General features: G+C 39.7%; 1 protein-coding gene and 1 pseudogene across 1 annotated transcript; one reads left to right on the top strand and one right to left on the bottom strand.

The window, feature by feature from the left end:
• Positions 1-9596: 9596 nt before the first annotated feature.
• Positions 9597-16206, bottom strand: LOC119511762 (annotated as a pseudogene).
• C2H1orf53 (chromosome 2 C1orf53 homolog) lies at positions 16089-20958 on the top strand. The gene is made up of 3 exons (XM_037825099.1): positions 16089-16468; positions 19321-19422; positions 20728-20958. The coding sequence occupies exons 1-3, from the start codon at positions 16205-16207 to the stop codon at positions 20797-20799; spliced, it is 438 nt and encodes a 145-aa protein (XP_037681027.1). The 5' UTR covers positions 16089-16204; the 3' UTR covers positions 20800-20958.
• Positions 20959-25945: the final 4987 nt, after the last annotated feature.

Raw genomic sequence — 25945 nt, 5'->3', positions numbered from 1 at the left:
TCTTCTATTTCTTCTCGAGTTAGTGTAGTTTGTTCATACATTTCTAGGAATTTGTCCATTTCATCTAGGTTGTCTAATGTTGGCTTAAAGTTGTTCATAGCATCCTGCTATGATCCTTTTAATTATTGTGGGCTTAGTAATAATGTCCCCTCTCTCATGATTTTATTTGCCTCTTTTCTCTTTATTTCTTTGTCAGTCTAGCTAAGGGTTTATCAATTTTATTGATCTTTTCAAAGAACCAGCTTTTGATTTTGTGAATTCTTCCTGTTGCTTTTATATCCTCAATTTCATTCATTTCTCCTCTAATCTTTGTTATTTCTTTCCTTCTGCTTGCTTTGGAGTTAGTTTGCTAGTTTTCTAGTTCCTCCAGTTGTGCAGTTAGGTCATTGATTTTAGCTCTTCTATTTTAATGTAAGCATTTAGTGCTACAAATTTCCTTCTCAGCACTGCCTTCACTGCATCCCATAAGTTTTGATATGTCGTGTTCTCATTTTCATTCACTTCACCATATTCACTGATTTCCCTTGTGCTTTCTTCTTTGACCCACCAATGTTTAAGAGAGTGCTATTTAACTTCCTTATATTTGTGGATGTTCCAGTTCTTCACCTGTGTTATTGATTTCCAGCTTCATTCCCTTATGGTCAGAGAAGATGTTTGTGTGACTTCAATATTTCTATTGAGACTTGTTTTGTTACCCAACATGTGGTCTCTCCTGAAGAATGATCCATATGCACTTGAGAAGAATGTATATCATGCTGTTTTGTTCTGTATATGTCCATTAGGTCCAGTTCATTTATCATATTATTCATGTTCTCTGTTTCCTTATTGATCCTCTGTCTAGATGTTCTATCTATTGATAAGAGTGGTGTATCAAAGTCTCCGACTATTATTGTAGAGACGTCTATTTCTCCCTTCAGTTTTACCAGTGTTTGCCTTATGTGTTTTTGGGGCACCATGGTTATGTGCAAAAATATTTATGATTGCTATTTCTTCTTGGTGGATTGCCCCTATTATTAATAGATAGTGTCCTTCTTTATCTCTTATAACAGTTTTGCCCCAAAACTGAGGGCTTGGCCTTCTAAATTTGTACTCCTCAATGCTTGCAAGAATATAAGGAATTCTGCAGGTGGGGGAAGTTTCATATTTCCACACTTTCCTGAGTCATGGGGCCTTTGCAAATGCTGTTTATTCTCTGCCCAAACTACTCTGGAATGTATCAGGGCTTCACATTAACCCATACAAACCAACCAGATCTCACTCCCCATTCAAAGCTCCATGTAATTATGGTGTTTGAATAAACGACCACGTAAGTTAAATTACATAGAAATACACAGAAAATACAGATTTTGCACCAAATAAACATCTCTTCCTAATTTAGTCTCACACAGAAGTTGAAGTTTTAAAACACATTCAGTATCATTCTTCATCCTTCGGCCTGGTTTACCTTAGTCCTAACCAAGTCCATTTCATTCATATCTCTAATTGAAGTCTGCTCTTTTCAGCTTCTTTAAGAATTGCTGTATGGGGTAATGCTGACATAGCTGCTGAACTCTGGCTCTGAGTCTCAGGTGTCAACAGATACCTGAAGTTCCAGGGACTGACCAGGTTATACACAAAGAAGTCAGAATCTCAGAATTTAGAAATAACCATTACAACTTAGGAATAGATGTGGCTGCTGTAAGAGCTTACAATCTAGGAACCTTTAAAATAAGCCTTCTGTTGATAACCTAGGCTCTCAGATTCAATTCTGAGAGTTTGCACATTATGTTACTCTGCATCAGTGAGGCATTATAATGTTTGTCTTTCTGTTTCTGGCTTCTTTCACTCGACATACTGTCCTCAAGGTCCATTCACCTACTTGCAAGCCTCACAACTTCATTCCTTCTTGCAGCCACTCAATATTCCATTGTATGCATACACCACAGTACACCATTCCATTTCCTATTGTATCTTTCATTCCCATAATTTCTGTATGTTTCTTTTTATATTTTCAAATTCTTCCTTATGTGCTCACACGTTGTCTACTTAAGATTCTTTATCTCTTTATGCATATTTTCCTCCATCTCCTTGAAGTGATTTAGGAGATTTGTTTGAACATATTTGATTAGATGTTCCAACTTCTGAGTATCCTCTGAAGTTTTAATGTGTTCCCTTGACTGTGCTATATCTTCCTGTTTCTTAGGATGGCCTGTAATTTTGTGTCAATTTCTAGATCATCTTGCTGAGTTAAGTCTGAAGGTCCATTTCTCCCTCTTGTCTAGGGTTTTACTGTTGATTGGATTTGTGTTAAGTCTTTGACATTTAGTCTAACTTATTCTAAACTTTTAAAATAGCACATGTTTAACTGTTCATATTTTCTTAGCTCTTCTTCATTTGATTCTTGCCCTGGATATGTGGTATAATTTTTAAGATTGCAAATTTGGTGCGATTGTTTCACCTTCAGGAGAGAGCTTCCTTTAATCTGTTCTTTCTCCAGGAATCTTGATTTGTTCTGCTTGTTTTTGTGCAGACTTTTCACCCCAGTTCCTATGATTTGTTTAAATTCTCTCTGTCGTTCAGTGCCCCATTTTCCTTACACTTTTCAGTACTAAAACCCCTCCTATCTTACAGCAGGTCAGTTTAAACCCCACCTCTTTTTTTTCTATGAGGTTTTTCTGCCTCTGGTTTCTTCCCCATTAGGGTGCCCCACCCTGGGGAGCCAGATGGGTTCAACCAGAAAGATTGCTCACTTTGGAAGAGTCCATTTTGTCTTTAGGTGGTCCAGCCAAATGATACTGAAGGAGGGCACAACAGTTCTTGCCAGCATTTCTATCATGGTCTCTTTCCCCCTGCTGGGGGACCTTTTGTGTGCAGCACTCCTCAGGAGCTTGTGTTCTGCCTCAGATCCCTGGGGCCTAGGACCCTGTGCCTGGATATGCGTGGAGTTAACTCCACACATATTCAGGCACAGGGTTGCTCTACAGTGTTGGGAGGGACGGGGCCATGCTGCCTCTATGTAACTACCAAGCTGCATGGGACTGAGTGGGGGTTGGGGAATCGGCATGGACTGGCAGTCTAGGATGGAATTTTCCTAACTGACATTTTTCTGTCTCTTTGAATCAGTGTTTGTGGAGTATTTCTCCAGTCTCTATTGACCTCCAGAATTCTAAGCAAGTGAGATTTGTCCTTTTGTTCACTAAATCTCTGGGGAGGCTTTTTCAAGGATATGTTATGTCACCATACGACATCACTCAGTTTTCAGGTTTTGGTACGTACATCTTCCCTACTTTTTGCAGGCTCAGGTGTGCATTTTAAAATGTAGTTCTTTTATTTTCCCACTTAGATAATTTGTAGGGGGTTGTGTTTTTTTTTTTAACTTTATTTATCAAAAAATTTAAAAAAGAACAAATAATAAACAACATTTCAAACAATACAAAGGAATAAGAAAAACAAATAACCTAAAATAACTACATTGCTTCCAACATGTTCTTACCATACCCCAAGAAGATTAATAAACCATAACCGAACCAAGGAATAAGAAAAACAAATAACCTAAAATAACTATATTGCTTCCAACATGTTCCTACTATACCCCCAAAAATTAACAAACCATAGTCGTTCCTGAGCATTCCCATAACATTAAGATTACCCTCCATAACTTATCTGTCCTTATTATTGTTCTATAGGGGATTGTTTTAAGGATATCTGCTGTGCCAATTCTTGGAAATGGAAGTTCCTTTTGTCTCTCTATAAGAGTAAGAGAATATTTCTCAAAAGGCCTCCTGAAGAATTTCCCTCTTGCCTCATTAGCCACACTTGCACAAATCAGTCAGTGGCAAGAAGAGCAGCGTTTCCAAGATTGAGTGATCCAGTCAGGATTTACTCCAGGAGATGTGGAAAAAGACTGTATAATGAAACAAAATTGAGAAATAGCTGTTGGGGAGAAAAATAGCATGTCTGCTACATGGATAATTTAGTGGAGATAGAGTGGATTAGTCTGATTAGAACACAGTGTTTGATCTAGAGAGTAACAGAACATAAGACTGGAAAGGTATTTCAGGGGCTGAAGTGTGAGAGAACCATGAATACCTAGCTAATGAGTTCATGTTTTAGCCTATATGCAAAGTTGTGACATTGAGGATTTTTGAATCAGAAAATGGCAATAAAAACGGTGAGTTACTACTGTTATTTTGACAAAAGCGTTAAGAACGTATTAGAGAAGGAAGAGACAAGAGGCAGTAATTATAAATTAGGAGGCAACTGCAATGACTTGGGTGTGAAGTGACAATGACCAAAACCAGGTTCAAAGGAAGGCAGACACATTATGAGGAATTAATTAAATTTTGTGACTGAATTGGATAAAGGATGAATTTGGGGAAAAAAGCAAAGATTTGGTTCATTAAATAAACATATTTTGACAGTATGATAAAGTTGGCCAGAGGATTTATAGTGAGATTACAGGTTTCAGTTCCAGCTCTGCCACTTCCTAGGTAGTAACCTTGGACAAATAACCTAGCATCACTGAACCTCAATTTCCTCATTTGTAAAATGGAGACAACTAAATATTTACTACCTATCTTACAATATTGTGAGAATTAAATGAAATAGAGTTTCTAAATGTGCTTTGAAAATTATAAAAGAGTATATGATGTTTATTAGGGCATCCCAACCATACACAAGGATTTATATTGGATACTGCAAGAGAAACTAGTAGGTATGATTCTGTTCTTTAAAGTTGTTATAGCCCAGTGCTGGGAATTGTTGTGGGAAGAAGTGACATATAATTTTCATGTCTTAAGAAAGTTATAAAAAGCAAAGGGCTATAGAAGTTGATCAGAAATGGCAATTATAGAACTGGATACATTTCCCAGCTACCTTACATCTAGGTAAGTAAAGCAGTGTCACTTCCAGGATAAAATAAAATGTAGACAAAGGATAAAGTGATTAAGTCTATTCCATAAATGTATAAGTTATGTGTTAAAAATAATGGCATCAAAAGATGAAAAGAGCCTAAATCCCTGGATCGTTACTTGAATGACAGCTGACCAAGGGAACTGACATATCAGAAACATCCATGATAGGTTTTGTGTGACTGAAAAAATAACTCTGGTTGTATAAAGCCACTGAGATCTTGGTACTGTTTGTTACAGCAATTAGTTTCCTTGACTGAAACATGGGGCTTAGGAGAGTGTTGAGTTAACCTTTGCTTTAATACAAATCACCCCAACACTTAGTGGCTTAAAACAACAACCATTTCATTTGGTCATGACTCTGTGGCCAACAATTTGGGTGGGTTAGTTGAGCAGTTCTTCTGGTCACCCCAGAAATCATTCATGAGGCTGAACTCATCTGGCAGACTGACTTATGCTGGATGGTTTAACATGGTTGACTCACATGTCTGGCATTTGATCTGGTGATTAGCTAACATGCCTCAATTCTCCTCTTCAAGGTCTCTACAAAGGCATGTGTGGGCTTGTTTACATCACCATCTCAGGGTTCCAACCATGGTTGAGAGGGGAAACCCCAATGCACAAATGCTTTACAAACAACCGCATGTGTCACATTTGCTCAAGCTACATTAGCCAAAGCAAGTAGCACAGCCAAGTTTTGATTCAAATGAGAGAAATAAACCACAGCTATTGATGGGAGGAGATGCAAAAAATCACAATGTGAGGTGATAATGAATGCATGAATGGAAGAAATTTTTGAGCTCAGTTTTGCTAACAAGCTGCCAAAGAGAAGAAGAGAGCACCTTAAGTTATATAGGAAAAGTTTAGAGGTGTCATTTTATGTGGATCTTGAAGGATACCAAATATTTTATTGGGGTTAAAAACAACAAAAATTTATTCTCTCACAGTTCTGGAGGGGAGAAGTTCAAAATCCATCAGGGCTGCGTTCCCTTCAGAGGCTCTAAGGGAGAACTCATTCCTTGCTTCTTTCAGCTTCTGGTGGCTGCCCCAACATGCCTGGGCTTATGGCTGCATCACTCCCATCTCTGCCTCTGTCTTCACATCACCTTCTCCTCTGTGTGTCTCTGGACTTGTCATTGAATTTAGGGCCCACATAGATAATCCAGGATCATATCTTCATCTCAAGATGTTTAACTTAATTGCATCTTAGACCCTTTAAAAAAAAAAATCATTTTTTTCAAATAAGGTAAGGTTCACAGTTCTGGGGATTAGAACATGGGTATATCTTTCGAGGAACCACCATTCAGCCCACTACAGGTCTTAAACACCAATTAAAAGGCCAAGACTCAACTATATTCTGCCTATGAGAAATATGCTTTAAATATTAAGACACAAATAAATTAAAAGTCAAAGGATGAGAAAAGCTATACCACTATCTTTTGACTAACATTAGTCAAAAAAAGGTGGAGTGGCTATATTATCATCAGACAAAGATTTCAGAACAAAGAAAATTTTCAGGGATCAAGGGAGGCATTAGATAATGATAAGGGGTCAATTCATCAAGAGGGTTTAAAAATCCTAAATGTTTATGTACCTAATATTAGAGCTTCACAGTACATGAAAGAAAAGCCAATATAACTGCAAGGATAAATAGAAAAATCCAGTTATTTTCAGAGATTTCAATATCCCTTTCTTGATAATTTATAGAAAAAGTAGACAGAAAATCAGCAAGGATTGTTACACTAACAACCAGCTTGACCTAATTGGTCTTGATAGACCATTAGTCCTAACAACAGCAGAACACACATCTTTACGAATGTTTAGTGGGAGGAGGGGTAGGAGGCAGGAATTACAAAGGGGCACAAGGAAACTTTGGGGGCAATGGTTATGTTTATTATTTTGATTGTAGTGATTGTTTCATGGGCATAGTTTCTCAAATTATACACTTTAAATATGTGCTGTTTACTGTATGTTAATTTTATATCGATAAAGCTGTTCATAGAAAGAGACAACCATTCTGGGAGAAGATGTTCAAAACATATACAACTGACAAAGAATTGGTGTCACAGATATGTAAAGAACTCCTACAAAGAGAAAATAGAAATATGGGCAAAGGTTATATGCAAGTATTTCACAGAACAATATACATGACAAAGAAACATGAAAAGATATTCAATCGCACTTAAAACCAGGGAAATGTAAATTGAAATCATAGTGAAACCCTATTCTCATTATACTCACATCCATTAGATGATCAAAATTTTAAAGGTTGACAATATGTAGAGCCTCCTGAATTCTCATAAACTGCTAGTGGAAGTGCAAATCAGTAAAACACTTAGGAAAGTGTTATAATGATAGCTAGTAAAAAAAAATTAATAGATATTACTAGACCCAAAACCTAGCAATATCACTCTGAGGCATACACCCTGTAAGAATCATAACACAGATGCATTAAAAAGAGAAGTAAAAGAGTATTTATAAATTAATAACAACCTAAATGTCCATCAACAGGAAAATAATTAAATTGAGGTATATTTATAAAACAAAATCTTACACATGATGAAAATGAATGCACTAGAGCCACATGAATTAACATAAATGAATCTCTCAAAATGGAAAATCAAGTTTTACAAGATAATTTACTATATGGAAACATTATATAAAGTTCAACGATATGAAAAACAATGCCATATATTGCTGAAATGAAGTGAAAATATAAAGACATCTGGGAATAATAAATTTAGAATAATATTTCAGGTGGGAGTAGGGAAGAAGAGAAATGCAGACTGCATAGTTACAATTGTATTTTTTTATGTTTTATTTCTTAATCTGAATGGTATGAATATGATTATTTGTTAAATTATCTTTATATTTTTATGTGCTTAGCCTAAACCATGGTTAAAAAAAACAAACAAACAAAAAAAAAAAAAACCTCAACTACTTAAGAAGCACAAGAAAACTCACTGGCCTTCTTCTACTGCAGCTTGCCATGTCTAGATAGGGTGCCTGAAACTGTAGCAACCTACATTGTCATTCCAAAGCAAGCAGTGAATATTACCAAGCAGACTCACTGAGGATGCCAAAGCAAGAATTTTGGTCCTTGCTGATGTCACAAAGTCACTGAACCAACCCACCCTGAAGCACCTACCTTTGGACTTCTTATTCCGTGAGATGACCAGTGTTATTATTTTAAGCAAATGGAGTTGATATTTTCTGTCACTTGTAGCCAAAAGCATACTCACTGAACTATCCATAAAAGCTCTCTTCTTTACATCTTCCCCTTATCTAAAATGAGGTTTCCATTCTTAGCTCCCTGTCAAAATTTAAAATGTTTTTTAATGCTTATTTCAAATTCTACTTCTGTTATAAAACTTTTCCCTACCAAGAAGTTTACAAAGATTTCTCCTTATTCTGAATACCTGTATCACTTTCTGTATATAACTATTTAGGGTTACTCAATGAATATGTAGCTTAAATTTTTAAAATCAAGCTACTTTGGAAATATGATCTCTGGGCTCTTAAACTGTACTTTTGTCTCACACATAAAAGCTTTTTTACATAATGGAAAAATCTGTTTAATGACACATGTATATAGCAAGCTTTTGTCATTCATAAGTAAGAAGTAGTAATCATTCAACCATTCAATCAATCATTCAATAAAGGATGATAAATTGGCAACTCAGCTATTAAGCAGCTACAGGCTAACACACCAGAGGCTAAAGCACAAAAGTGGCTTCCTACTTCAGTAGTAATAACGGCTAACATTTATGAGCAACAGCTATGTGTGCCAAGCATTGTGCTGGATGTTTTATATACAATATCTCATTTAATATTCACAATACTTCAGCTTTGAGAATTATAATTCACATTCTATAGAGGAGTAAACCAAGGCTCAGAGAGATTCACCTCCAGGTATGTACGCCTTCAAAGACAATGTTCTTTCCACATGCTGTGCTAACACTCAAGCATTTATTCATTTATTCATTCACTAAATTATGTATGGGTCAGGCACTTGATTAACAGTGAAATAAATAAGCAAAATATACGTGTTCCTACATCATGGATTTTAGGCTGGAGGATGAATTACACAATTATGTTCTAAATGTGTCACTAATCATTTCAGAAATCACAATTTGGGCAGAACACTTTTACCTTGCCATGCTCAGTCAGTCATGTTTTGATTTTTTTCTGTAGTATTGGTCCAACAATGTAATGCAAATAGTTTAGCTCATAACAATGCTGTCCAAAATATGCCATCAAAAATATCATCAGACAGAGCAATGGTATTGATGACAACCTTACAAAATTGTACAGATATGACAACTCACACAGCGATAGTACAATTTAACAGCATGTAGAAGAATCACATTCCACAGGATTTCAAAGACGCATCAATTTTACACCTGTAGAAAACCTAAAGGAGTTGTGCATGTTGTGTTGATCACTGAGGCATATCACTCTTGTCCACTACTAGGAAGATATTAACATGTATCATACTCAGTAGACTAGTCATACACGTCAATGTCATGGATATTTGACCTGAAACTCAGTATGCCTTTCATTCCAGTCATGGAACAGTGGACATGCTTTTCTCCCTCAGGCAGCAACAAGAGTGCAGAGAACAACGCTCTGATTTGTATGTTGTGTTCATGGCCTTGACCAAGATCTCCATTACAACTGTGCTGGTGTAGGGGAAATTCTACAAAACGTTGTTTGCCAAGATAATTTTAAAAGCACAATACTAATCCATCTATTGTAATAATTTTAAAAAGGAACTACATTTTTGTTTTTTTTTTTAGCAATGGTCCTTCTGTTAATATTTAATGTACATTAGGCTAGGTTTCATTTCTAATACTTGCATAACAAAAGAGCTAGAAGTAATTAGTCTGGATTATTTTATGTGACAGTGATTGTGTGTATGTACTTTATAATTGGAGTGACTGTTCAGTGTTAACAAGGCTGCATTCACTGTCAACATATACTTACTTCATTTGAAATGCAGCCGATACTCTGCATGCCATTAATTCAATGACTGCTTTGGAAGGTAAGGGTGGGGGGGGGGTTCTTACTAGACTGCCACAAAAAATCAGTTACCTTGTTATCTTAGCAGATTGTGTATCAGAACAATAGTCCGAGAACAATAAATGTATTGATGAAACCGTAAAACATTAGGGAGAAATGTTATCATTTCTTTACTGTGTGGATTTTTTGCTGCCATTACACATTCATCCATCAGTTTAAACAAACATTTTTGAAGCATTTCCTATATACCTGTACTTTTAGAATACAAAGATAATTAAGACAGTCTTTACCCTTAAAGACCTCACAGTCTGATGATAAACTCATAAACATAAAATTATACAATAGAGAAAAGCAAATGTAGAGATATGCTTTAGATATTGTGGGATTATTGAGGTGGTACACCCAGCCCACCCTGCAGAGTGAGCAGTCAGGGAAAGCTTACTAAAGGAGGTGACATATGAGCTGAGGCTTAAAGGACAGATATAACTTCACCACTCCAAGGAGATATGGGATAAGTGATAGTATATTTTTGTCTGAAAAAAATAGCCTAAACAAAGTATGAACAATAAATCTCCAACACTTAGCAGAGGGCCTGATACTTTATAAGCTCTCAATATTTATTATTTACATTAATGAACACTCTGTTCTAGTTATAGTCATAGGGGAAGAAATGATAATGAAGTGAACTAAAACAATGTGACAGAAATAACAGAAGACAGTTTAAAAGAGCAATAAAATGGGGAGAGATTAATCTGGAAAAAGAAGCAAAGTTAACTTGGACTTGGGAGAGGAACCTAGTATTTCACATTAAGAGGTGACTTTTATCTTGTAGGATATGATGAGCTATGGAAGAGTTTTAAGGGGAGAGAATTAAAAGGTCAGACTTTCTTTTTAGAGTAAACTCCATGAGGATATCAATGTTACCTACTTTGTCTGCCAAAAAATCTCTAGCACTTACACAGAGAGCCAGGTACATAGGAAGCCCTCAATATTTATTATTTATGTTAATTAACAATTCTGTTTCAGCTGTAGTCATGGGGAAATAAATGACAATGAACTGAACTAGAGCAATGACAGGAGAAAAGGAGAGGACCAATATGAGATACAGGTCCCAATGTAAGTAGGATTAGAAAGTAGTAAGGTAGAACTGGGTGATTGAATGCAGAGATGTGGAAAGGGTTAAGTATCACTCCAAGATTTCTGAATTAGATTAATGATGGGACAAATGTGCCTTTAAAAAGGAAAATAAAGGGAAAGTAAGATTTCAAAAGGAATGATCATTAAGTTCATTGTGGATGTGAAGAGTTTGGGGTATATAAGTATTCATATCTAGTAGGAAGATGTTTGGGACCAGATGCTGAGATTTTTGAGTCATTAGCCTTTGGATAACAGATAAAACTGTAAGAATGAATAAAATCACTAAGGGGAAGGACTATAAAGCTAGAAAAGCAATGGGCTGAGGACTGCTGGAGAACCCTGAGGAAAATCAACATTTATGGAAGAAGAGGAGGAAGAAAGTCCTTAAAGAAGTCAGTAAAAAGAATAATCATAATGTTATAAAGCAAACTTTAAGAGTTTGGGGCCTCAAAAGTGAAGAGAATAGTTTTAAAGAGAAGCTCAACAATTTCAATAGCAGAGTTCCAGTTATGTAGTCTAAGTACACTGGATTTAGCAATCGGCTCACCCTGACTCTTTAAGTTGGCAGTGGCAGTAGAAGCCAGACTACTACTCATTAAAGAATGATTGAGAGGGTGGAAGAGGAGATGAAATAGCCAGATTACTTCATATTAGGTAGCCCATCTACAACTTGTCCAAGATAACAAAAACAAAATGGAAAGATAAGAGCCTTATATAGTAGTGCTCTAGGCATGTAACATTGGTCGCACAGCATCCATTGTGAAGTCAGCAGAGATCTGCTGGGCTTGCAAATAGAAGTGGTTATAATTCCCAAAAGAATTTTCTAAGACCAGTTCTGTGACACAAAGCGTGCTATTGGATGCCCGACAAAATGAAACAAAGATTCCCTATAGGCGACCTTAGGGGCATGTAACATTTGCTCTCAATCATAAGAATTGATAGTGAAAATGCACTCTACATGGAGCATGACATGTCATAACACACCATTCAGCTATTTGGAAAACATCAAATACATAAATAAGTGTCTAAAAGGAACTGTGCGAAACAGGCAGTATATGGACAAGAAATTTGTGGGAAGCTCTGGGGCTCCAGCATCAATTTGTCCACTAACGGCTCAATACTTTTATTATTCATCAAAAGATAATACTTAAAGCCAAACTGAGAAGCAGCATTTCTAAGAGGCAGGTTAATTCATCACCTTTCTTGTCAGTGAAATAGCTCACCATCATTTAATAAATACAATTTAATGCAATTTCAGATTTAACATATTTTTTCACTCAGTTTTTAAAACATGTGGAACAATATAAATTGTTGCAATAGTAAATGTTTTCAAATCTGCAATATTATTTACAGAAAGTTAATTTTTAAATTTCATAAATTTCATATGGCATTTTTGTCCAGTAGTTAGGAATATGTATTTGAGAATGAAGAATCACTGACTCTTCCATATATTTAGAAATTCATTATTTATTATTCACTATGTGCCATAGTAATATGTGCAAAAGTACACTAGGAGGGCTAGGGAGATACGAAGATTAAATTACCCGTTCCCTACTGTCTTGTTTATAGTCTATTAGGAAAACAATGCAAAAAAGTTCTACATATTAAAAACTAAAATGAAGCACATAATTGTAGGAGATCAAAGGAAGGACTACTAGAGGGGAAGAGGAACAATGAAAAAATTTTTAAAGGAAAAAAATTTAAAATTGGGTGGACCGGTGGAATTTTTTTTTACTTCTGAAGTCACATTGTAGTGGACATTTATTAATTGTGGCCCTAGCATCCCTACAGGCCATTCTCGGTCATGGGTTTAGGTGGAGGTGCCCCTTAGGCAGTTCCAGGGATAGGCCCTGATTGGCTTAAGTATAAAGCATACTCATGAAGATCAATTCAGGAATGAACACAGGATGAAGAGATAGTTGTTAAGACTTTTAGTGTAGCTTAATAAACAAGAATCTTTCTAGTTGGACAAGAATAAGAAAGGAGATGTTAACAGACCAGACATCAAAAGAACCTGCCTGAAAAGGAATTCAACACTAAACAGGCAAAGAAGAAAAATGGAGAAAGCCCTGGTCATCACTGAGCCCTGAATCAAGTTATGCCTGGTGGTCATACATGTAAACAAATTCCTTTATTGTAAGCAGATTGAATTGGGTGATCTATATCTTGCAACACAGAGAGAGCCAACATACCTGTTTAAAAATTAATAGAAATGAAACCTAGGGAAATGCATTTCCTTGAACTCTCCCCCAAAACAACAAACATGTTCAGTACCAACATAAACATCCCAAATGACAGAAAAGGCTATAAAATATTTCCAATAGCATGTTACATGCAGAAATGCGACACAAAACAATTCAAGCAAATCTAGATGTAAGTGCTCTGTAAATGATGACTAAGGTAGGATTTAGTGTTTTCATATAGTTTTGTCCACTGTGAGTGCAGAGACCCTGAGAAGAAATAAACACATATTAGAATAAAGTAAGGGTCAAGTCCTGTGGAGGCTTTTGAAAAGGAGAAACACAATGAATGAAAGTAACTTCATGTGAAATGACACTGACTCTATACAGTACTAAGATCAAATGAATTTGAAGAAGGAGGACAGATAATCTATTCGATATCTAAATGATACTGTAACAAATATTTGCAAATTACTTGTATTAAAGTACATTCTCATATCTTTTAACTATATACATTTCCAGCCTTGATTTTATCACATGTTAAAGCCTGAAAATCTTGACTAACCAGGATGAATTTTGAACCTGGGAACAGAGGAGGCAGGGAAAGAAGGCTCTGATTTAGTGATCTGTCATCCAAGTAAATCAAGACTTTCTGCATCAATTTTTTTTAAATTAGTTAAAAAAAAATAATATACCAGAACATTTGATTACATCACTTTCCCAACAACACACCAGTCATTTAATGATGATTATATTGGTCATTTCCATTGATTGGTGGAAGGTTCTTCCACTAAAGGCTCCCATGGTTTCCACCGTATCATATTTCTTGCCACATTTAGTTCACTTTCAGCATGAAGAATCACCTCTTCTACTTGGCCACTCTGAAGCTGATAAGTTCTAATTAGATGTTCAAATATTTTAACATCTGGTTCTGTTTTAACCATACCCAGCTTCTCGTTTGTAATCTGTTGTTTACTTTCTATATGCTACATTTTTAGGGATTTGCTCAAGAGCATCAAGGATCTTCGTATACAATATTCTTAGCCTCTTGTGTGAACCATCACTTACAGCCAATCCTACAAGGCCAGTGGTCTTCTTCAGTGAACTCGCTATGATAGCGCGGACCTAAATCACACTGTTTTCAAGTTTTTGAAATAATTATAGAAAAATTATAATTCTTGTGAATTATAGATTCAAAAGAAGTTGCAAAAATTGTACCCTTCACTCAGTTTCCCCCAATGGTTGTATCTTACACAAAATACATTATCAAAACCAGAAACTTGACAGTGATATAATGTGTATATATCACAAACTATATATCACATACTGTGCATCATACTATATCATACTGTAACACATCTTATCACATATGTAGATCTGTGGAACCACTACTGCAATCAAGATACAGAATAATTCCATCACCACAAAGATCTCCCTTGTGCTAACCCTTTCTACTCATACCCACTCCTCCCTGTCACTGCCAAAATAAGCTTCATGTAACAGTACTTACTTTTCCTAGATGAGATGGCTGATTATTTCTTATTTGAATCTGGGCTAGTCTATTTCATTTTTGTAAAATTCTATCCCCACCCTTGAGCTGATGTCGTGACCCATTAGTAGATCCTGATCCTCAATTTTACAAACACTTCAGTAAATCTGAACCTCCAGACTTATTTCCTTAATTTGAGATCATGGTTTGAAGAATACCTTCTCTAATCATAGTTGCTCATTTTTGGTGATCTCAAGTTCAGTCTGCCCTTTCTTAGCTTCCCCTAAGGTCTTTGGCCTTTCAGATTTTAAACTCTTTTCTCAGATTACTGAGCAATCTCCAGACCCTGATATATAATTTATTATTCCAACACAAAGGAAATAGATTTGCAAAATGGGATTCCAATTATTAATTCACCATGAGATTTATAATCCAAGAGGATTGTTTCAATCAAATATCTGCTCACGTTCCACTAAATGACTGCTTTAAGAAAATCAAAATACGCAGTTGCATGGTAAATGCAAATACCAAAAAATGTGGTGGTGGATAATCTATGGTGCTTTACATCACCTTTCTTTTGTATATCTGAAGAGTCTACTCTTGCCCTCAAGTATCAATTCCTGCCCTTTTCAAGACTGAACAACACTGACAGAATTGTCAACTGTCTTCTTCCTGAAATCCCGGGGTGGGGATGGGAGTAGAAGGCTAATTAAATTTTAACACTTAAAATTACCTCTTAAATTTATGCTAATTTTCTCGAATTCAATTTTCGTGGGGGTCTTAGGATAACTAATCACCTTTCAAATAAGTTTAACTTTAGTTTGGATTTTGCAAATATTTAACAACATGGAAACACCTTTTCTTATTCAGTGTGTGAATGTACTTTCGGCTTTCCTTTTAGGAAATGGCCAAAGAACCAAGCCACGAAGGCTCTGCTTCCAATTTTATTTCCAGAACTCATTACCTGTAAATACAGAGTCTTTTCTGAATAGGCCCGAAATGAATATTAATAAGCCTCGGGAATTTTGGTCACTTTCTGGTATCCTAAGAGTCGTGGCCATTATGTTTAATGATCCCGAATCTAGTCTGATAAGGGAAAAAACGTCCACTCTTCATCTCAGCAGAAAAACGGAATAGCTTTTAGAATTTAGGGCCCATGATGCTCAATGGCACGTTCTTTCCCGTCTCTGCATTTCGTTGGAGGCTCACGAGTTTCAATAGGATTCTCTTTGGATCGCCAGCTGCTTCAAAAAGTCCATTTCATTTCCGCAGTGGGAATGGGTGGCGGCTGCGGGAGGCTTGGTCCGTGCGTCCTTCACCCGCGGTCCTCGCAGTCCAGACTCGGCCGGAGTCCCTAGGCCCGCATTCAGATCCCGTAGTGAGGCGACGGAGCCAGCACCAATCCGCGCGCTGCGCCCTGGTCCGCGTTCGCCGCCCCGCCGGGCCCCGGGGCCGGACGCTTTGTCTTCCGCCGGCACGCGGCGGCCATGGCCGCCAGGCAGTTCCAGGCTTTGGCGGGGGCCGCGTTCGGGAGGCAACCTCCCACCACCCAGCCACCACAACCTCTGTGGCTCAGAGCAGGGGTCCAACAGCACCAGAACTTAACCCTCTGCTCCACTTCCGAAGGAGACCGCAGCGGTTCCAGGCCTGGATCGCAAAACAGGCCGGAAGACGCGGTGAGACGTTCGGCAAGCGAAGAGTTAACCGAGGCGGAGCTACGGATCGCGGAACTGCATTCTGCCGCCTGCGCGGTGAGGCGCCCGCCTGTCCGCCCCGTTCCGCGTTGTGTCGCGTCGCGCGATGGGGGGGTCGATGCGCTTGCGCGTCCTGGGCCACTGTGGGACTGGGAGGCTGCGGTGCGGAGGGAGGGATTGCTGCGAGCAGATGCAGTCCTACTTCTGGCCTCTGATTCGGACGCACACTCCCTGCTCTGTTTTTTTTGGAAACTGATTTCCAAGCTTTGAAACGGAGTTTGGGTGTTCCGGAGAAAGAGTTTTATTTTTATCTGTCCTGAGCGTCGATGTGAATGTCACTCGCTTCCGATTGGCGTCCGAGCTAAACTCCATCGCAATGTGGGATCCGTCAACACTCTACAGTGTGTGTGTGTGTCTTTGGGGAGAGCCGTTGTTAAATTGACGGAGGAGAAGGTGGAGTAGTTAAGAAGTCGCAGAAAAAATATGTTGTGTGGGTTTTTTTGCATTATAAGTTAAACACCTTGCCATCAGGTGATTTAATAATGAAAAAAATACACTGTCAAATTAATTTTAAATCACTTTAATTATTACTATCGTCCCTTCTTCCTTTCCTGTCCACTCGAAGAACGGTTACAACGGAAACTATCAAGGGTCTGAGTTCTTCCTAGACACCGCTGAACTGTGTTTTCTTCTGCTTTGCTGACTTAACAGTTGTTTGTTAGTACCAATATCTAAGCGTATCATCTCCCCTCACAATTTCTAATAGTTGAGACCACATAAGTTTAAAGGTAGCATGATTTTATTTTTATTTCCTTTACAAAAGAAACGATGAGCTAAAGAGCAAGGAAATTCTATAATAGTGATATTTAAAAAAATAATGTAAAATCAACCCATTTATTAAACTATGTGACCAGTACTTGATAGGACTAGTGTTATCTGGTTGACCTGAGTCAAAGGGATAGAGAAGAAAATCTTGGAGGGTGCCTAAAGTTGATTCTTTTTGGTTAATAGAAGACCCAGAGAATCCACTGTCTGATCCATTCAAGTGCTGAAGCTTCTGCATAAAATTCATCAGGAAATGACTGGCAACTTTTGAGTGTTCTTGTTTGTAGTCTTAAACATGACATGGGCAATTTGTTCCCAGACCTCACCGTATTTGACTTTGGAAATAAGCGAGGAGTTTTGTTCTTTTTAGAGCAAACCCCAGTGGTGTGTCAGGACAAGTTCAGTCTGCCTGGGAAAGGAAAAGAACTCCTCATGGGTGCAAGCTTGGTTTTGTTTTGTTTTGTTTTGTTTTCCCAACAAATCAGACCCCTCACAATGGTCCTTCTTCCATGTCTCAAGCCTTTCTCCCTGTGCTAATGTGTATCACCGAACATCTTGCTCTCCAGTCAAACTGTTAGCACTCTTACCGCATCTTTGTTGCCACCAACCATTACATGAGGCTCATTTACTGAGGACAAATTAAGTTTGTGTGGGCAGCCAACAAGCTAAAAGGTGCTCAGTCAACATGGAAAGCAAGCAAGCAGGCACAAGCATAGGAGCAATGTTAGATTGCCGGATAATTGCCCTCAGAAGACTCCCAGTAGCTATGAAAAGTGAAAAGAAGGCAGCTTCAGAGGTCCCAGTGTTTGTTTTTGTTTTCCTTCCAGTCTCCAAACATGGGCTCTGTAAATAAAGAAGTGAGGCTCTAACAATTGGCCATTCTAAAGTAATGTTTAATGCTCATGGTTTCATGTAATCTGTGATCCCAAAGGAATGGAGAGACCCCTTAGACCACCAGCCTTCGGACTTGCTTGCCAGCCTACCTTTGCTGGAATGCCTAAGAGTGGACATAGACTTGAATTTTATCTTTCTTTTTGGTGCCACACTTTATTCACAAAGCATAGGAGATTAAACCTAAACCAGAATAAAATAGCATCTTTAAAGAAGACACGCTGAAAAAGTTTTCATGGCACAAACAAAAACGTGTCAGAGACATGCAAGTTTTACAAGTATTTTGATGAAAAGACTATGCAAGAAGGATACACTGAGTTACCATGTGGTGAAAGAGTTACAGGAAAAAAAAAAGAAAAAAAAACCCAGGGGAATGTTACACACAAAAAACTTAAGGCTAAGTAATATCACCTACATGGCCCAACTCAACAGCATAAAAAGCAGCATTATTTACTTTTATCTGCACACAAAATACTTGAGACATTTTTTTACCATGTTTGAATGTAGGTAGAGTATGCTTCCTTGAGATCTGCCCTAGTGTAATAAAAATTGCTTTTGATCACTTGTGAAAGCAGTGTTGATATGTTAAAACAATACTTTTTTTTTTGCTTAAGAAATAGAACTAACACTAAAAAAAAGAGAATAATGTAAATTGTGCAATGGAGTAACAAGCACATCACGAAGGTAAAGAAAAGTGTTCAGTAATAGCAAAGGTAATACATTTTCTGTAAGGACTGTTGGTTTTGATTAGCGCCTTTTCTGTAGGTTTAAATCATTATCCACATATTTTAAGCAATGAAATTGCAACTGCAACTTCTGAGTGAAAGTTCATTTTCAGCCTCTTAAGCTCTTAAAATTATTTAAATCACCTGTTATTAACCTTGTTACCTAGAAACCAAATGAAAAATATGGGAGCAGTGGCTCCATAGTTATAGGGTATAGAGGAGTTCTTGTTTCTCCATCAACTTCTCATTTTTCTCAAACTCTCTATTTTCTCCTTATGTCATATAAAGCTTGATTGTTTATAGTGTCAGACTGCATTCAGTGTTGAATTGCAAGTGCCACTTAAATTGCCAGGAAGAAATTTAATATTTATTAAAGAAAAGTTTTCAGTATTTTATGACCAGAAATTGTGGTGAGGAGATATGCTGAATATTGGGATTAATGAATTGTTTCACTTTATTACTCTTCAGGCTGGCCAACTAAACTATGTGGATCCAGCTACTGGCTTTGTGGTGCTCACACAGCTTGCCCACTTGCAGAGAGGTGAATGCTGTGGCTCTGCCTGCAGACACGTGAGTAGCAAATTCTCACATTACTGCAGCAGTTTGTGGTGCTTCTGTAACTTCGTAAATGCCTATTATTTGAAAAACAAGTCAAATAAAAAAACTAAATAGACTTTTCACAAGCTACTTTTGCCAAGGACAATGAAATCCTTAGGGCCGACATAGGACCTTTAAAATTAATGGAATTTTGTGACATTTCACTGTGAGCATCAATTCCTTGTAATGCTGTGATTTGAAATTCACGGGAATGCTTTATTACAAGGAAATGTTTCATGAGGTTTCAAATAAGTTGCATTCACTAGGCAAGTACAAAGAGGAAAATGTTGCAAATTAGAGCTCAGAAAGCATTTTCTGCATTATTAGCTGAACAGAAACTTGCCCAGTATTGAAATCTGAGTTTCCTTTAAATGATGATGCTTTTCTTTCTTTTCCTCCTTTCTTCCCTCTCTCCCTTTTTCTCTCTGTGGCTGTTTTCAAGTCTGACTTTAAAATAACTAGACTACCCCAAAATTAGTGCTGTGTATTTCCTAAAATGTCTATTTCAATGGATACATCTCTATGTTCATTAATAAGGGTTAACTGACTAACCCTACCTATTTTGAGCAAAAAATAAATGGGAATAGGTTCTTCATTATTACTTTTTTAAAGCATAGTAGTAAGATAAATTGTAATAGGGTTAAGATTATAAACATGTAACAATATCTATTAAAGAACACTTTGCTTAGATGATTTTAAAACATAATTCACATTCTTGCTTCTGTGAGAAATAACAGTGACATCCTTTTTATAAAGGTGTCTATGAAAATGCTTTCTTTCATTACATTTCTATAAACCAATCATGAATAAGAAAGTCTATATTTTCGAGCAAGGAGAAGATTGTTATTTCCTTTAACTGTCCTGCTTAAAATGCACTTTAAGTTCCCTTAAAGAAGAGACACTAAAAGCATGTATTAACTGTAGCCAGTATTGAAAAATTAAGCCTTTACAATTATGTATGTTCTTAGCTGTACCACTAGCTGTTTCTAATCAAATGCATAAGGCTTTGCATAAATTGAGGACTTGGGGGTTTTCTGAGTGTGTTTTGAGAGTAAAATTCTTCAAGTTGGAAGGATGCATTTAGGAAGTGGTTCTTGAACCCTAATTAGGACCATTTGCCCTATGTTGCCACTATTCTCCTCTGAGTCTGCAGGACCTAATAGAGCAAATGATCTGTATAACATTGTTAAGTCTCTTTTTTTCACCACAAGCAATGTTGTATTTTTTCAAGATTATTGTTAAATAATTCAATAATTATTTGTTTTATTTCTTCTGCAGTGTCCATATGGTCAAGCCAATGTTAAAGATCCATCTAAAAAGAAGCAATTCAATTCATATTTTTATGTTTGATAATTATGTCTGTTCTTATTTAATTGAACCTGTATTTTTAAAATAAAACTCTCATCAAGTATTGTTCTCTGTATTATCAGTACTTGAGCACTGGTTTTAATCTTAAGTGTATATATTAAAACAACAATAAAATAAAAAGCTAGCAAGTGTTTGCATGTTTCTAAAGTGGCACCTTGATATTATTTTCCTTTTCTTTTGCTTCATTGTCAGACACATATGTTGAAGAAAGAAAATAATGACTGTTCCATTAAATAAATAGTAGCAATTGGGTCACATTAGTAGCTCTTGATTTTTCGTATAGCCTCAGTTCTCCTACAGTTTTCTCTTCAGTGTTAGCAATCAAAGGGAGGTTGCTGACTAATAGAAGAGTTTGAATGCATTCTTTTTTTTATTTATATATTGAGCTATAAAGAGATTGATATAATGCTATATTGTGCGGTATGTAAGTACCCAAGATGTGCCGTCCTGCATCAAGAAATGCTCTCATTTTCCATCTGTTCTCTTAATAAAACTTTAAATCATTCTGACTTGGGGGTCAAGCTGCTGAAGATGCCCTGCTTAGACCACTCTTTCTTCTCTCCCCCAGACTTTCATCCTCATTTATTTTGGCACTTCCCAGGCAAATATACCTTGGAGCATTTTGTTAGCATCACACCCAGTCCATTCACTGCAGTGATGCCCATGGCATCAGTCTCCAACCCAGATCAGGAGCTCACAGGTACTTCTTTCCACACCTTCTTAGCTGCCTTCTGGGGATAGTGACCCCCCACCCCCACACCGGGGCTTCTGTTCTTCCTCTAGAATCCTTTCCTTCACAGTAGAAGGTGTTCAATAAAATGAGGTTGCCCACATGGAAGGCTGGCTTTGCCCAGAGCTGACCCTCAGCCTTTTCCCCCAGTGGAATTGAAAAGGTTGTGAACACCTCAGGGTTTTGCCTTAGGCTCTGCCTCTGACTCAGCCTGAATAAGGGCTTTAGAGATCATAAGCAGTTAAAAGCTTTTGGTGCCTTTGCCCATATTTAATTCAAAATAAAAGCTCCTCTAAACTGTAAGTGAAAGAAGTCTAGTAAGGTTGCAATTTTTCTCTTGATTGTGGCTTTTAAAAAAGTGTCAAATATTAAATTGTTTCCAAATGCTGTTGGCAGTTTCAGTGCCCTAGTTTTGCCGGTACTCTAACCATGGTGCCCTAAGCAACACTACCCATTGGCCCTGTGAGTTGTCAGCAGCCTCCGTCGATGTACAAGAGCAGTCTCTATGACCTGGCATTGTCCTATCAAATTATTTTGAGGAGGGGAGTAGGAGGAGAAGATCGGCATTATGATCCTGGAGATAGTGCTACCCTTTCTACAAAGGCTTATGAACTCACAGGAGCCCTTTTCCTTTCCATTCTTAGGACAAGAGGTAACCTGTCCCATGTTTTTCACAGGATTTGGTGATTACAAGGCCATTTTCTGGGTGAGGGCTGGATGGTGCTTTCTTTAGCAGCCCCCGGAGAAAAGAGAGAAGTAAATGGACGCTTAAAGGGCCTTTTTTTTTTTTTTTTCTGGAAAAAAACAAGGGAAAGAGGATGGGAAGCTCATTTTGAAAAGGGGCACCCTTGTAAGGCAGTGTTTTCAGAAAGCCCATTGGCAGGTGGAAATAACTCAAGGGATACCCCGTTCCTAGATGCGGCTCTTTCTTTTTCCCAGTGCACTTCCTGCAATAGGGAACTGGCCCAACTAAAAAGGACTCCCAACGTGCATCACAGAGGACCCTTCTGGGGGGGCGTTTGTTATTCTTCCTGACAGATCTTCAAGCTTTGCTGACAGCATCCCGTGCACAAAGGACCCGCTGGGGGCGTGGAAGGTGGAGGGGATTCTGCCCTTACTCTTTCCTGCACCAGGTGCCAGGAGAGCCAGGGTCTGAAGTTCTCGCTGTGGTTCTGGAGAGATGCATGTAAACCATACGTCCAAAGTGGCGGCGGGGCGAGCACTGTCACATTAAACACAATATGGCCACATAAATGGTCCTCGCTGCAAGAGCTTTAAGCTATATTGTAGTCACACATTACAAAGTAAAAATTCGGGTTTCTTAATAGGTGTGTGTATACAAACACATGTGGATGCTGAGAAATAGAGACTTCCGAATTTAAATCAACTCTGGTGGTGCTTGACTTTCAAGGTTTCCGGAGACTCCCTGTGCCCCAAGGCTCAATAAATCAAGGGAGAGTTTCTAACATGGAACGAGCCAACGGACACTGGGGGGTTGGGGTGGGGGGCTGCGGGGTGGGGGGAGGTATTGTTGAGAGGGTTCGTGGACAGAATCCTGCAGCCATGCTTTTTCCTTTATTGGATAGTCCTCGCGGCAGGTGGATCACAATGCACACCTCCCTCTCTTTAAAAGCCGCACGAGCCCCGCCGAGAACGCGGAGCAAGGAAAGCAAAGTCTTTTTGGAGCACCCAAACTGGGCATGTTTGGAACAGGCCGGTCCCCAGGAAGGGGAAACGCTGCCGGGGTCCGCTCTGATCGTTGTTCCAGCGCAGCAGCCCTTCTCCTAAGACATTCTCAAAGTCTATTCCGCGCACACGGTTCCACCGCCTGGGAGCCTGTGGGGCTTAGATTTGTCTCCCGGCAAGGCTGCGGGAGGACTCTCCCCAAGCAAATGACAATTGGCCTGCTGCCTGCCTCCCTAAACACTAACTGTAAGAAAATACCGCCCCTGACTAGCCCGGAACTAACCTCCCCGTCCATTCCTTGCCAGCACCTGACATTTCATCCTTTCTACAATGGCTTGAGTTTGTGGATTGGATCATGGTGGAGGATTTAAAACTCAGTGCTTCCTTAATAATGCAACAGTCAAATGGTATTCCTGGGTGCCAAAATTATCCCCTCCCCTCAGGAAAAAAAAGTGCGCAGATATTTAAGAGTGTGTGTGTGTGTGTGTGTGTGTGTGTGTGTGTGTGTGTGTGTGATGGGAGGAGGGGGGAGTCAGCAAGCCCTTGCTCGCCTCTGTGGGGAGGTTGATTTCCGAGATAAGGTTGTGGAAGAACCAGCAGATATCCTTAGCCAGGATTTGGGTTTTCTCTGGGACGCCAAGTCTACCCTGCACCTCTGGATGCCCCGTTGTTTGCTGGCGGCGCTCCCCATTCCGGGTGAGGTGGTGGTTGGGGTCTGTGCTGATGCTCGCCCCAGTAAAAGTTTGCAAGTTTGGGCTTAGTGACACAAGACCTCCAAACTCCTGAAGCTATGGGGGTAAAATAGATTTTTAATCCGGGAATCATGGACTCTAGGAGGCTTTGGGCATCAGTGACCACTTCATCCTTTCACCCAAAATTTTTGTTACAACGTGGAGCTTCGTTGTGCGCTTCAGTGCGCGCGCGCGTAGAATGCATATTTTACCAAACACCTGAAATGGCTGGTGACCCAAAAGGGGTTAAAAACCGCTGCTTTGGATAGAGATGAATGAGAGGACCCAGACGTTTTCAGGTCGATATCACCGTCCACCCGTTTGCTGGCCTCGAAGACGAGCTTGTAAACTAAACCTGGGCGCCCTGTCCACTCCCAGGCTACAAAAACAGACCGAGATGGGGGGATTCTCCAAGGCAGAACTACCGAAGGGGGTCGGATTATAAGCGGAAAGTCGGGAGGAGGATTGCTTTAACAGGTAAACCGGTGGTACTGGTTGACTGGTAGTACTGGTTAGCGAAGCCAAGTTTTCAGCGAGAAAGGAGGACTCTGTCTTGGGCGCTCTGAGCGGCAGCCGGGATTTGGGATGAAAAAGGAAACCCTGGAGTCTTGGATCCGCGTTTCCTGGTCGGTCCCTTACTTCCCACAATGTGTGGCAGAGCTTGAGCGGCCAGCATGGAAGTGGCGTCCGCCCCTGCACAGCCCTGCATCCGCCCATCCCCAATCCCGCGACCCTTTCACAGGCCGCTTTGAGGCACGCGGGCGCCCCCAGTCTACCCAGAGTTCGGCCCCCGCGGCTGTCTGGGAGCCACGGTGGTGTGGTTGGGCCAGGGACCGCACCATCACGGAGACCAGTATCCTGGAGCCGCCCTTCTCGCTGCTCACCCCGCCCCCCTTACCCAACAGTGAAAGGCGCACCGGGTGGGAAAGTGGTAAGTAATTGGCTAGAAGCCCAGCTTCTGGGCTCTCCCTGAGCTTTCCAGCGGCCAGACTGCTCCCGGGGTGGCCGGGGTAGCCGGGGAGGCTCAGCCCCTCGGGAAACTGAAAAGCAGGTAATGTTGCCCCCGCCGAGTCCAGAGCCCGGAGTTCTTTCTTCTTGCTTCAGCTGGAACGCTTGTCTCGCAGGGTTTGAGTCCAGGTCTTTTCCCCTAGGATTAATGCGACACCCACCCAATCCCACCCCTCAGTGTGCGGCTGACCGGACAGACGGTGAATGCAGCTCTTGGAGCGCCCTCGAGCTCAGACCGCTTCCTAAAGCGCTCTGTTCCTGACGCCCAGCACCCGAGTGCCAAGAGAGAAGGAAGGACAAGGAGGGGGAGGCGGGGATGTGGCGGGTGAGCAATCAATGGCTTAGCCCAGCTCCCCGCAGGAGTTACAGCCCATTCACCGTCTATGCAGGCACCAGCTGGCGGCAGCATCTTTAGGCGCCGGCTCCAGGAAGGCAAAGACCGGCTGGGGGTCGGAAGCCCAGGGCGCGCGGCGGGACTCCAGCTCCGCGCTGAGCCCAACCCTCAAGATGCTCTCGGCTTTATGAGGTTCGGTTACGGCCGAGTCCTCCATTAACACCTCCACTGGTTATTGAGAGGCTGGAAGGGCTGAACGTAGACTCAGAGCTTGTCTTTGGGCACCCACCAGCGTTTGTGCCTACTGCTCACCACTTCCTCCTCCCCCTCCCAATTTGGAAGCATAAACAGAAAATAAAAGACAGGTGGAGGGAGCTGTGGGTCAGAGGTGAAGGATACAGGTCAATTCCAATACGAATAGAGTCAGAGAGAGAGGTATTAATTTCCATCCAACGCTTTATTTATTTGGATTAATAGAGGGACCCTCAGTGAGAAGCGGGAACTGGCCCGCACCTCTGGTCGCCACCTCACGCCCTCCCTCGCGGAGGACCGGGTTTTTGGGGGACAACATCTGGACCTCAAGGTAAGATTCCGATGGGGTTACCTTGGAGCAGTTTTCTGCGCTCGGTGTTCGCGGGT

Source organism: Choloepus didactylus, chromosome 2 (assembly GCF_015220235.1).
Source record: "Choloepus didactylus isolate mChoDid1 chromosome 2, mChoDid1.pri, whole genome shotgun sequence".
Lineage (NCBI taxonomy): Eukaryota > Metazoa > Chordata > Mammalia > Pilosa > Megalonychidae > Choloepus > Choloepus didactylus.
Note: the sequence above shows the minus strand (reverse complement) of the source record. Positions and strands in the feature narration are given on the sequence as shown.

Excerpts from the sequence above, each read along its gene's own strand:
- C2H1orf53 (XM_037825099.1), top strand. The coding sequence starts at position 16,205 with ATGGCCGCCAGGCAGTTCCAGGCTTTGGCGGGGGCCGCGTTCGGGAGG. Across the intron at positions 16,469-19,320 it reads TGCATTCTGCCGCCTGCGCG|GCTGGCCAACTAAACTATGT; the intron begins GTGAGGCGCCCG and ends ATTACTCTTCAG. Across the intron at positions 19,423-20,727 it reads GTGGCTCTGCCTGCAGACAC|TGTCCATATGGTCAAGCCAA; the intron begins GTGAGTAGCAAA and ends TTTCTTCTGCAG.